Source organism: Sander vitreus, chromosome 12, assembly GCF_031162955.1.
Source record: "Sander vitreus isolate 19-12246 chromosome 12, sanVit1, whole genome shotgun sequence".
Taxonomy (NCBI): domain Eukaryota; kingdom Metazoa; phylum Chordata; class Actinopteri; order Perciformes; family Percidae; genus Sander; species Sander vitreus.
This window is the reverse complement of record NC_135866.1, coordinates 19,054,899-19,068,009: the sequence shown is the minus strand read 5'-3', so window position 1 is coordinate 19,068,009 and position 13,111 is coordinate 19,054,899. Positions and strand designations below refer to the sequence as shown.

Below are 13,111 nucleotides of genomic sequence, written 5' to 3'. Positions count from 1 at the left end.
ATTCTGGTCCACAGGTGTTCCAGTGGTCACTGACTGTCTCATGCAAGCGGAGGGGAAAGGGAACGATTACCAATGCCAATCTCTCGCCACCACACACAAATGCTCTTTGTAATGCCAGTGCATTTTCAAAAGGCAGCAGGGTGCCCTATCACTGGTTCTGTTCCCAATTGGCATGCAACAGCAGTTTGCACAGACTAATGTACCGGACACACAATGAGACCTTGTTTGTCTTTTTTTTTATGATATTGAATCATGACCTAATTTCGCCATTGCAGCTGTGGATTTGGAGCAGATGGTGCCAACAAAGATCAGAGGACTAATGTGTTTCATATGTCACGATGACCACCAGTCTTCTGAGTGCAACCACAGCATTTGGGAAAGTACACATGATTCAGAATAGCAAGTGGTTTCACCTAATTTAGATGATGGTTGCTTTACAAAACCTTGTTTGACAGTTTCTCTTGTACACAGGCTTGTATAACAGCAATCTTGTGGTTAAGATCAAAATGAGACCACAGCCTAAACATTCTTCATTAATTCTAGATCATTGTGGGCCAAGAAACCTACATAGACTATACTTTTGTGGTGGGAGATTCAAGCAATTGAAGCGTTCGCTTTCGAACTACATTTCCTATCAATCACTGCGGCTGTGGCGCAAGCGCAGATGGGTTTATTTAGTGTACAGACAACCGGAAGCTCCACTCTGAAATTGGCCGAACGGGATAGTTCTCGGTAAAGTTTCTTGTCCTTTGTTTTTTTGCGTGTTCAGTGACAGTACAGCGATTACAAAATAGAGTTAAGCACACGTAGCTAACTAGCTATATGTCTCATGTTTTGTCTGGACGAAACGCCGGCTTTAATCGTGACGGATAGGCTAGCTAGTCAGCTAGCTAGCTTAGCAGGTTGGCAGCTAGCTGAACTAACGTTAACGTTAGCATATGGGCCCCTCCATTCAGAGGAGAGCTTCTCGTTTCTGACTGTTTTTAGTGTAAATATGCTTAAATTCATCAGTGAAGCAACTAACCCAAGTATTTTAACAGCCAGTTGATGATATACGACTGGTTGTGTTTTATAAGCTTTTCTATAGAAACAGGACAGGGCAAGAAAAGAGTGAGGATAACCTGCCCAGGGAAGGAAGGCAGATTAAGATGTCAGACAGACAGGCTTTATTAATAGTTTTGGTGTCCAGAGTGCAATTAAGACCGTGTTCGAGAATGTATAGCTGTTGTTGCGTCATGTATCACATTGTCTTCTTGGTACTGCAACGTATTGCACCTCACTAACCACTTGACTTACATTTAAGTTGTTTCTAGTATCAATATGTAACAGGAGATCTTCAACTTACTGCAAGTTTTAGAAACATCTTACGGTGATTAGTAGGGTAAATTGAAGCGTATCTTTTTTTAAACACACAAAACCCCTGCCGTGATTACGTCAATTAATCTAAATTACTTCCTAAAACATGTACAAACGGGTGAGGAGTTCCCTTTTGTGCTTGGTTTAACATAAACAAGGCAGACTGACATACTGTTGTTTCAAATGATTGTCTAAATATTCTCATCTACGGTCATCAGGGCTGTGTTTTTCATAAATAAATCTTTCTTTAGATGATGAAGTGGACTGTAGTTTTGATTTTGCTGACTGCGTTTGTCCGACTTGGCATGTTGACTGCCACATCTGCAAATGCAGTTTACAAGATACAGAATTAGACTGCTGGTAAAACTCAAAGGCTTGTCTTATATGATGTTTTTATTTTATACGCATCCTCATGTTTGGCATTTGTCATATTTTGACTTTATGTTAATACAGTGTTAGTGCTGCAACTAACAATCATTTTCATTGTTGATTAGAAGTAGGACATGCAAGATGTGATTGTTCATATAGCAGAGCCCCATCTGGTGGGTGGACGTAACTGTTGCAGTTGTTCTGTATAGACAGTCATGAAAATATTCAGGAAACAAAGGAAGAAGAAGAAGAAGCGGAAAGGGCTACAGAGAGTTTTGTTGTGCTTTTTAGTTTAACTTTTTGAGTACAAAATTTGAGTTTGGTTGACAGATAAATAGATCTGTTACAGATTTTAAATGTTAGCCTAGGTGGAAAATAACTTATTTTGCATTTATTGTCACAGCTTGCCTTAAGAAATAATTAATTATAATTCATTTTAAAAAGCATACAAATTATCTTTTCTTATGCCATTTAGATTTCCATTTGGTGGTGCAAGTACTGCTGAGACGATGAGTAGATCTTGTTTAGAATTTCTTGTTGTTGATGTACATTTGTGTTGCTATAATGTCCTTTTGTATAGTTCTAAGCTACTTCTGGAATGGAATGAGACACTCAAGTTTAAAATCCTTTAGTAATTCATTACATCTATATTGTGAAAAGTACTACTAAGCAGGTTTTTCAAGTTTAATTCATTATACAATTTTTTTGTTCCAATATGATCTGTATTACTACACAAAAATAAATATAATTTAAAATTAAAGTCTTTGAAAAACTAGCAGACCGGGCCACTGCCCGCCACATATATAAGGGACTAACACATTGATAACAGGCAGGAGGAATTAAATAAATTATGTGCAAACTGGACCACACTTTATTGGGAAGTCGAATGCAGGGTTTTATTGTTTTAGAATCCTGTATTTCTGCCCACTGCAGGTGTGATGGAGAGGTGATGTGCCAGTCAGAGGAGTGATAAGGCCAGAGCAGCCATGACTGAGTGCTTCCTGCCCCCCAGCAGCAGCCCTGCAGAGCAGCGCAGGGCTGAGCACCCAGGGGGCGTGGCCCGCACCCCCAGCTCTGAGGAGATCAGTCCCACCAAGTTCCCCGGCTTGTACCGCACCGGCGAACCATCGCCGCCTCATGATGGCCATCACCACGAGGCACCTGACGCCTACGTCTCAGACGATGACAAAGAGCACAGCAAGAAGAAGAACAAGTTCAAGAAGAAGGAGAAAAGGAGTAAGAAACGATCCTGTAGTTTGAGGTTGAATGTTTATTATTGACCTTGGAAATAGCAGTTTTTAAAAAAAGGTCACATACTGGACATTTTGCGGCTGTTTCAGCCATTTTCCAAACTTTGTCAAAGCGACGAGAAATGCATGAAAGCTCTAGAAAATTTTCAGTAAGTGACTTTTTGTCCTACAAATCTTTATCAGACTAATCCTAATGTTTGTCTGCTGACTTATAAACAGGGTTCAAAATTAACTTTTTGTCCACCAGCTAAATGGCTAGTGAATGTTCAAATTTAACCAGCCACTCAATAGATTACTATTGTTTGTTTTTTTGGCTGGTTAGTGAAGCTCATCTACCAGCCACTTGCATATTTTACCAGCATTTGGCTGATGGATGGTGCTAATTGTAAACTCTGCTTATAAATAAATGTTTATGAGTATAAGAAAACACTGTTCATGGGTATAATAATACGTTATGCTGACTGTAAGTGTTGGTTAAAGGCAATGTTGAAAATCGCAATTTACTGGGGACAGTGTAATATACTGTAGTTAATTATGGTGTAATATCTAATAATTATGAAATAGCATTTTGGCAACCTTGCATGCAAGCTGTACACTTGGTCAGTATATAGTTGACATGCAAATTAGTACCGACTGAGTAATGGGCAGCATTTTTAGTTTTTGCTCAAAAGCTTGAACAAAGCCCATGCATGAGCAAAAGCCATTAAGTGTTCATTTATCTGTTTTGAGTTGTTTTTTGGGCTACGCAGGAAATTCTATTTTCATGGGATTTGTTGACAATGAGAAACGTGTAGAATATCACCAACCTTATATATATTTAACATCTGGGAGCTACCAAGTACATACAGGTCATCTACTGCAGGCCACTAAGCTTCAGCTTTAGAGCACTTGAGGACTGAATATCATTGTAATGTTGCTGAAGGTCTCCACAATAGTAGCTGTTGAGTAAAGAGTGAGAGAGCTTCCCACTTTTCCATCCTGATGGCTGTAGCGGTGAAAAATGTTCCTTTACTGAGAATGTTTTTCACTGAGTGGTTGTCAGGCTCATTGTCCACTTTGTATCAGGATATTTCCATGTCTGTATTTAGCTCCTACACCAGAGTATGGTGGGAGAGAGGAAGAGATGGACAGTTCAGAGCACACCCAGAGAGCCCAGTGAAGGTGTGTCTCAGGCAGCGGCGTGATACAAAGGGACTGTTCTAACGGGAAACCCAGAGTAGAGACAATTAGAGGAGACAAAGAGGCCACTAACTGCCTTTGACACTACTCTGTAGCTATTTGCTCTGAGGAAAAATATATTTTAACTGAGCCTGTTCTAGAGAGGAGAGACGTAAGGTGCTGTGGGAGATATGCTAAATCTGTGGCTGACCTCTTTTCCAAGTCCCCATTCTCCCCCTCCTTTGCTATCTTCTCTCTCACACATCTCTCTTCCCATTTCAATTTTACTGCTATCATGGTTCTGTCGTAGGAGGAGGATAAGAAAACGGGTGTTTCGCCCCTCAGCTCTAACCCTATTTTTGTCTCTTCTTACTCTTTCTTTACTTTCACAGCGGAAGGCTACGCCGCTTTCCAGGAGGACAGTTCAGCAGACGAAGCAGAAAGCCCATCCAAGATGAAGCGCTCCAAGGGAATCCATGTGTTCAAGAAGCCCAGCTTCTCCAAGAAGAAGGAAAAGGACTTCAAGGTAAAGGAGAAGGGCCCCAAGGAGGACAAAGCTAAGGATAAGAAATCTAAGGACCTGACGGCTGCAGATGTGGTTAAACAATGGAAGGAGAAGAAGAAGAAGAAGAAACCAACAACCGAGGCAGAGCCAGTCCCAGTGGAGATCCCCACCTTCAGGCCCATCTTTGGAGCACCTCTGACTGAAGCTGTCAAGAGGACGGCTCTGTATGATGGTATCCAGCTGCCAGCCGTCTTCAGAGAATGTTTGGACTACATTGAAAGTTATGGCATGAAGTGTGAAGGCATCTACCGGGTTTCAGGTAGAGTAGCTTTGGGAGGCTGTTGACTTTTCCATCATCTTGTGAAAAAAGGCAAATTGCAAAAAAGATATAACTAGTATATTTGAATGTATCTCAATATTTGTATGTCTGATTGATACTCCCATCAACTTCTCTCCTTCTCAGGTATGAAGTCCAAGGTGGATGAATTGAAAGCAGCATATGACCGTGAGGAGTGCCCCTGCCTGGAGGAGTATGACCCCCACACGGTTGCCAGCCTACTGAAGCAGTACTTACGCGAGCTGCCAGATAACCTGTTGGGCCGAGATCTGGCCCAGCGCTTTGAGGACGCCTGCGGTCGGCAGGTGGAGGCGGAGAAGATGACGGAGTTCCAGAGGCTGCTGACCGAGGTGTCGCCGGAGAGCCGACTTCTTCTCTCCTGGCTTATCACGCACATGGACCACGTCATCACCAGGGAGGCGGACACCAAGATGAATATTCAGAATATCTCCATCGTCCTTAACCCAACCATACAGGTCAGAGAGGAAGAATAGATCAAGCTGAGTAAATGGAGATCAATAGGAAATGGGTAAAAAGATGTTAAAATGTTGCAGAGAGCAGTGAGTCAACAGCAACAGACTAACTAAGCATCAAATGGAAAAATAGGTCTTAGTGCTCAGGTGTATCTCAAAGATAAGAAACCTCCCCTTAGCAACAAACCAACAGAGTTTTTTTATTGGATCAAACATTCAGTTCATCTCTAAAACTCTGGCCTAGTTTAGTGAATCTCATTTATTCCCATAGGGGACATCTCTGTGGCTGCACCACTTACTCTGAACAAACAGCAGCAGGACTCACATCACCTTCTCTCAACTAATGAGTGGAGTCCAGGGTCAGTTTAATCATGCTAAGTAAATATGCAGGAATTTGTCTTTTGGAGAAGGTGGCACAGTGGTAATTGGGTTTCATACAGTCTAACACACATAACGCAAACTGACATGCACTGCAAGACTAGATGCAGTTTGTGCAGAGCTCTGATACTGTGTGCTTTGTGTTCCCTGATTTGTTTACTTTATCTTCAGATTGGGAACCGTGTTCTTTACATGTTCTTCACACACGTGAGGGAGCTGTTTGGAGACGTAGTCCTGAAGCCGGTGGTGCGGCCACTCCGCTGGTCCAACATGGCAACCATGCCGGCGCTGCCTGAGACCCAGGAGAACATCAAAGAGGAGATCCGACGACAGGTGGGTTCAGTCCTGCTGTTATTTTTTGTCAATTCATTAATTGACAAAATTGATCGATGGAAAATGAAAGGAATAGTTTGAAGTTTTGGGGGGGAGATATGCTTATTCCGTTTGTCAATATGAAACTGGAGTCAAAGATAAGACAGGAAACAGTACTTCACATAACCCTCTGTAAAACCGAAACAACAAACCAGATATAACTTGTTAATTAGGTTTAGAGGTGCTGGTAGGTGGGTTTTCTTTACCTTTGGACAGAGTCAGACTAGCCGTTAACCCACTTTCACTGTTTTTACTAAGTTAAGCCATTTGTCTCCAAGCTCCAGCTGATAGGGAACGGTCAGATGTGAGAGGGTATTCAAATTATTCCTTTAAATAACAAACTTTTGATAACTGTTTAGTAGAGGTGTGACGATTAAAACATCATGAGATTTCTTGTCAAGGTGAAAAGCTGTCTCGCAATATCGGTACACAAGTGCAGAGCAGCAGCCATCATGACCTGACTTGGTTGGTCTTATAATACATCCATGAGTCTGGCTTTGACCTCAAACTTAGCATAGAAGATCCCCCATAGAGCTGGGCAATATATCGATATTATATCAATATTGTGATATGAGAGTAGATTTTGAATATCGTAATATCATAATATGACATAAGTGTTGTCTTTTCCTGGTATTAAAGGCTGCATTACAGTAAAGTGATCATTTTCTGAACTTACCAGTTCTGTTGTAACTGTTCTATTATTTGCCTTTACCTACTTAGACATTATATCCAGATTACAGCTCACCCAGTAAGAGCGTTCGTCCCATGTAGGCTGAGTCCTGCAGTGGCGCAGGTTCGGATCCGACCTGCTGCCCTTTGCTGCATGTCATCCCCCATCTCTCTCCCCCTTTCATGTCTATTCACTGTCACTTGTAATAAAGGGAAAAAGCCCCAAAAAATGTGTGTGTAAATATTTTGTATTTTTCAGCAGTATTGATATCGAGGTATTTGGTCAAAAATATTGTGATATTTGATTTTCTCCATATCGCCCAGCCCTAATCCCCCGCCGGTTCTCCAAAGTTGACTCTGAGTTAACTTGTGAGAGTGATAGCGGAGTTGCAATTGGAAAATAGCTGCCTGTAAAACCCAGCGTTAGAACAGTAGAGGGTTCTCTCTCTCTCTCTCTCTCTCTCTCTCTCTCTCTCTCTCATATCTGCAAAGTGCATGTCTCCACAAAATCATCTGTTGCGTCTTTGATGGTTATTTATTTGTGCTTTAGAAGATAATCACTGTGAAACAATCGTAAAATAAGCTTTATTTTTCTCTCTATACTGTACAATGACACATTTCAGTACAAACAACTGGTCTCAACTACTGCCAGAAAATGCTTGGTTACGTTGTAACGTTTGTTCTGAGTGAAGAGACTATCTCTCCACCGTACATATGGTCTCGATACGATATAGAACGTGGATATGCTCATATTCCTGAAAAAGGAACATGACCATATCTTAGGCTGAGCAGTGTATCATGTTTGAAGAAAAAAATTGGTCCGTCTCTGTTTGCACTATGATTATTGAGAGTAGTAGTACTACTTTGATTATGGTTTGCACTTGCACTAATGATCATCATTTGAAAAGCAGTTTAGTTTGCCACTACTTGCTGTAATTATTTAATTGAAACTTTGTATGATGATTATCCTAATCCTAATAAAGGTAATTCTGGAGTGTCAACTGAATTATGACATATAATAAAAATGTGTTTTAGGAGTTCCTGCTGAACTGTCTGCACAGGGACCTGCAGGCAGGGGTGAAGGACTTATCTAAAGAAGAGCGGCTCTGGGAGGTTCAGAGAATCCTGACGGCGCTGAAACGCAAACTGAGGGAGGCCAAACGACAGGTAAGTTGTGTCTAGACACTATGTGTGCATATGCATATTTTAATATATTTAAAGGACAATTCCGGCACAAAATGAACCTAGGGGTTAATAACATATGTGTACCAAGTCGACCGTTCTCTGGGATATGTTTTCATGCTAATTGAATGTGTCTCTAGCTTGAAACAAGCTAGCACGAACAGCTGATTAGCTTATAATGCTAGCCTTTGGGGCAGAGGGTAAATCGCTATTTCTACATCACTAACAAGGCTCAAAATAGCAACACACTTCAATGGTAGCATAACGAGGGTCCCTACATGTAAACCGAAGCATTGAGAACTTTGTAAGTGTACAGACAGTTTATTAAAAAGATAGATTATAAAGACCGTAGCGTTCATGTATACATGCAGGCGCCATCTTGGAAAACAGTCATGACTAGTCGAACCACGAACGCCGTTGACTGTTCAACCATGAACTGGTTGCACGGCGTTCGTGGTTCGACTTCGGACTTGAGTGTGAGGTAAACTGTGCTAAATCGTGTCTCCCCCATCTGTAGCACTGTCTTCGATAATTGCGCAACCAGGCCAGATTATTTCAGATATCTCACGAGTCCTTTATAACGTCAGTTATAACGTAACCTGACTCCGCCAGATGGATTTGCTCGGCATATCCGTCTGGGAACTTTCCGTTGGAGAACTTTTGGGGAGCAGTGAAATACTGGTTAGCTGATTGGATAAACCATCCGGGCCAAATCAACCAATCAGATCAACGATATATCAAACTCTTGCCAAAACCAGTCGGGAGAAGAGCAAAAACATGTTTTCCTCCGAGAAAAGCCAGTGCCGTTTTTTGCTCTTCTTTCAATGAAGGAATACTTTCTAATTCGGATAAAACTTGCGCGATAGCTACGCTCATCTCATCCGTGGAAGCCGCCATGTTGTTTAGACTGAACAGTCGCTTCTCGTTGCGTCACACCTAAACCTGCCTCAAAACCCAACGCTGATTGGTCGGTCGTTTGGTGAACGGCTCCAAATTTTCTCTGTCTCAAGATGCCAGACTGATCTGCGAGTGGAAAACTGGAGCTCTCGAGATCAGGACGGTCTCACGAGGCTAGTTATAACGGCTCACGTATTAAACAATTGTCGGGTTAAAATCGGGCTCAGGCTCATAATTCCAGTTAATGGGTCGGGCTCGGACACAACGTGCACTGTAGACGTGTGCGATTATCAACATAGTGACACGGAATGTGCCCCGCTATGACTTAACGATAAGCATCATCAAACGCTGTCAGTCTATTTTTTTGGTTCACCATCATCATGAGTGACCCAATCGATTACAGACTGTTTGATTAGACACTCTGCAACTTGCCTTATGTCGGATTTATTTGATACATCTGATTTCATATGTTGCTAAAATTGCACTTTTTTTTACTGTAAGGTTAAAGGGAGAAGAGCTTGGATGTTAAACAAGAGCTTACTCATTATTTGACCTACTACTGTTAAATAAAGCAAATACAGGCTACTCTTTTTGCACTTGCTCTGTTTACTTTAAGTTTTTATTTTTGTATTCCTCCTGAAAGTGACTTGATTTTGTTGTTGGATTGATAGCCTACATCTGGCTTCAGGTTGCACTACAAATTAATTTTAAAAAGTGAAACAGTGCAGTGTTAAACAATTTTAATAAATAGAGACTTGAACCTTGTTGAAATTTTTGTGTAAATTGTTCATAATTGAGCAATGGGAAAATAATCGCTAATTGAGAAATTAATTGTTAGATTCATCCAAAAATAATCGTTTGGGAGAGCCCTAGACTCGGTACACATTATGTTATTAACCCCTAGGTTCATTTTGCGCCGGAATTGTCCTTTTAATAAGATCAATAACTATCCAGTACAACAACACTTGGACTACAGCCTCTAAAATGACCATAGGCATAAATCAACACCTCTCTGTTATAGTCTGAACAAACATGTTTAATATATCATAACATATGATATAATATTAGAAAGTTCACTGTGAAAACCAGAAAGGCTCGTTCATTGTGTTTTTAGTTATTTACCTTTCCACCTTTGGCCTTTTAGGAGTGTGAGAGTAAGATCGCCCAGGAGATAGCAAGCCTCTCAAAGGAGGATGTTTCAAAAGAGGAAATGACTGAGAATGAAGAGGAAGTCATTAACCTTCTCTTAGCACAGGTGAGTCATTCAAACACACATTGTTACTAAGCTCCATGTATGCCAACCTGTGATGGAATCATTTTGTGTGTGTCCCCCCTCCTCTTAATTATCAGGAAAATGAGATCCTAACAGAGCAGGAGGAGCTGATCTCTCTTGAGCAGGTGCTTCGTAGACAGATTGCTACTGAGAAGGAAGAAATCGAGAGACTGCGAGCAGAGATTGCAGACATACAGAGGTAGGAAAAGACTGAAACCATTTTAGGTGCTAAATATGTTGTAATATGATGTACAACTATCATTAAATGTACTTAAGGTCTCAACTGTAACCCAGCGTTGTATTCCTCAGCCGGCAACAGGGGCGCAGTGAGACAGAGGAATATTCGTCAGACAGTGAAAGTGAGAGTGAAGATGAGGAAGAGCTGCAGATGATTCTGGAAGACCTGCAGAAGCAAAATGAGGAACTGGAGGTGAACAAAACATTCAACACATAGTGGCTGTTTAGTATCATCATAGTCCGTTATTTACCTAAAAGATTGAGTAAAGTGCATTGAGTTCTGACAGAGTAAAATCTTAAAGTACACGATTATACTGTTTGTGTTTATAAAATTGCAATACTTAGTCTGACTTTGTTTAAATACGGACGTGAGCAATATAAAATCAATATTTTCTCTGGAAATATTGCCAGAAATGAAGTAGTTGGTTTGTCAAGCACCGTCTCTGTTTTATTGCCCTGAAGAACAAAAATACCCACCTGAACCAGGCCATCCACGAGGAGCAGGAAGCCATCTTGGAGCTCCGCGTTCAGCTTCGCCTCCTGCACAGCCACAAACTGCAGCAGGAACTGACCGTCCAGCTGCCGGTGGAGCAGGCCCCGCCCACACAGCCCAGCCCGGAGCCCCGCACCGAGGAGCAGACCAAATGTTTGGTTGCTGCGGTGGCTGCCGGTGCAGACGCCGCTGCCTCCGTCAATGGCAAGGCAGCTAAGGATCCTTCAAAGCCCTCACCGAACAAAGACAGGAGGGACACCAACATGTGAAATATCATCTCAGTGATGTGTTTGGTGGCTCTGTGCTGCTGTACGTCTCTACCGCTGGTCAGTTGTCCTCATCATCCACTGGAGATTTCACTTTGCTGGATCCATGAGTTCATTAGTAATTGTGTCCACCAAGTGGCAGCCATGGAAAAATCAGTTATACTGTCTTTGGCGTCCTGACCCTTTTTAGCAGGAATCAAAAACCTTTTTTTCTCATTTTTCAATGCAAAACACAAAAAAAACTAGAAAAGCTGATGTAGTGGACAACTGGCTACTACTGTGAGAGACTAGGTAGACCATATTATCAAATCCACAGTGCCAAGCCTGTATGACGGTAGAATGGAGAGGAGGGGGGGGGTGAAGGGATTCATAAAGCATGTAGGGGGAAGGAAGAGAGTTAAAAAAAAAAAAGAGTAAAAGTCAGGCACCTTGCCAGTATGTGACATAAAGCTTATTTTTTGCTGGTAAGGGCTCAAGTGATGAACATAGACCAGATATAATCTCAGTTCTTGTATCTCACTATGTCCCTCATCTTAGGAAAGAGACCACTGTGCCATAACCGAAGATGCCAGACTGGACACATTTCCCCAGAGAACCACTAATACAAAAGCTCTTTGAATAATGAAGAATTTATGATTGGTCTATCTATATATTATATATTTAAGTAGTATTCTGAAGAATACGGACGACTATTCAAGAAATACATTGATTTTAAGTAACAGCTTTTTAGTAATATATGAATAAATATATTGTAGATGCTTTCTTTTCTTTGAACAGCAACTGCACATAAACACAGTGGCGTTGTGCCTCGCAACTGACCAGTGGATGAAAACATGAACGGCAAACAAATACGCAACAAAAGTATATTCATCACTGGATAATGTAGATAGACAAACAGCTGGAGGCCGCATTGTTACAGTCACACTTTGCTCTGTAGTGCAATCATCTTCTCTCTGCTCTTGCACAAACAAGAAAACGTGGAAAAATGACATTTCTGCAGTTTTATGATGGAACAACAAATCTGTAGCAATGATTATTGTCGCCAAAATGTGTGCTGAGACACGCAGGAGGCTTATTTAGTTTAGTTGTGTATTTGATCGTGTTTTTAAACTCTTGATATGTGGAGTTATTGTTCATGGCATCAGTTGAAAGTGAGTAAAAAAACCATAAAGATTACAAGTCAATCATTTAATTTCACAACTGATCCATGACTATCGCAACGTACTGTCATTGCTCAGTGATATTTAAAGCAAAGGCATGGCCTGACTTACCATTTGTGTATATCATTGTAAAATTGCAAACATACTGTATTTTCAGCTCCTATGTTTTGTCACATTCTTTTTTGTATTATTAATAATGACCTGTATGGAGTAAGCTAGTGTAACTGCCCCTGCTTTGGTCACGGGCAAATCAAAGCAATCTCATCTGGACTCATGATTCAACATGTTATTAATCCTGTGACTGAAACAGATAAGTGCTAGATTAGGCTCAGAAGCTTCTCATGAGGTTATTTTCATATTGTTCCAAGCTTTTGTAGCTTATTGTTGCAGACAGAATAATGCTGTGAAGAATAAAGTGTTGATCTGAGTAACTTATCTGCCTCTCTGTCTCTTTCTGTGTCTGTCTCTTTCTCTGACACACAGCCTAATGTTTACCTTTTTACTCAACTACTGTATTCTACTGGAAGTGAAGTCCAGATTTACTGCTTCCTATTTTCCATTACACATTCTCTGAATACCTTTCCCTCTCCCAGACTAATGAGGTTCTAAATAAAACCTTTGCATCCATTTTGTAGAAGTGAAGCGTGTAAATGTTGGGTTTGGACTCAGAATCAAGGATTTAGTATTTAAAGGATCGTGAAACCACCCGACTTTTTTTTTTGTCATTGCTGGTTTC

At 41.1% G+C, this 13,111-nt stretch overlaps 1 protein-coding gene across 1 annotated transcript; it reads left to right on the top strand.

Annotated features, from left to right (window-relative positions):
• The first annotated feature begins 640 nt into the window (after positions 1 to 640).
• On the top strand, positions 641 to 12,810 carry ralbp1 (ralA binding protein 1). Its single transcript, XM_078264340.1, has 10 exons — positions 641 to 732; positions 2,659 to 2,961; positions 4,526 to 4,957; positions 5,102 to 5,451; positions 5,998 to 6,159; positions 7,903 to 8,034; positions 10,091 to 10,201; positions 10,297 to 10,418; positions 10,529 to 10,649; positions 10,919 to 12,810. The coding sequence occupies exons 2-10, from the start codon at positions 2,712 to 2,714 to the stop codon at positions 11,216 to 11,218; spliced, it is 1,980 nt and encodes a 659-aa protein (XP_078120466.1). The 5' UTR covers positions 641 to 732; positions 2,659 to 2,711; the 3' UTR covers positions 11,219 to 12,810.
• Positions 12,811 to 13,111: the final 301 nt, after the last annotated feature.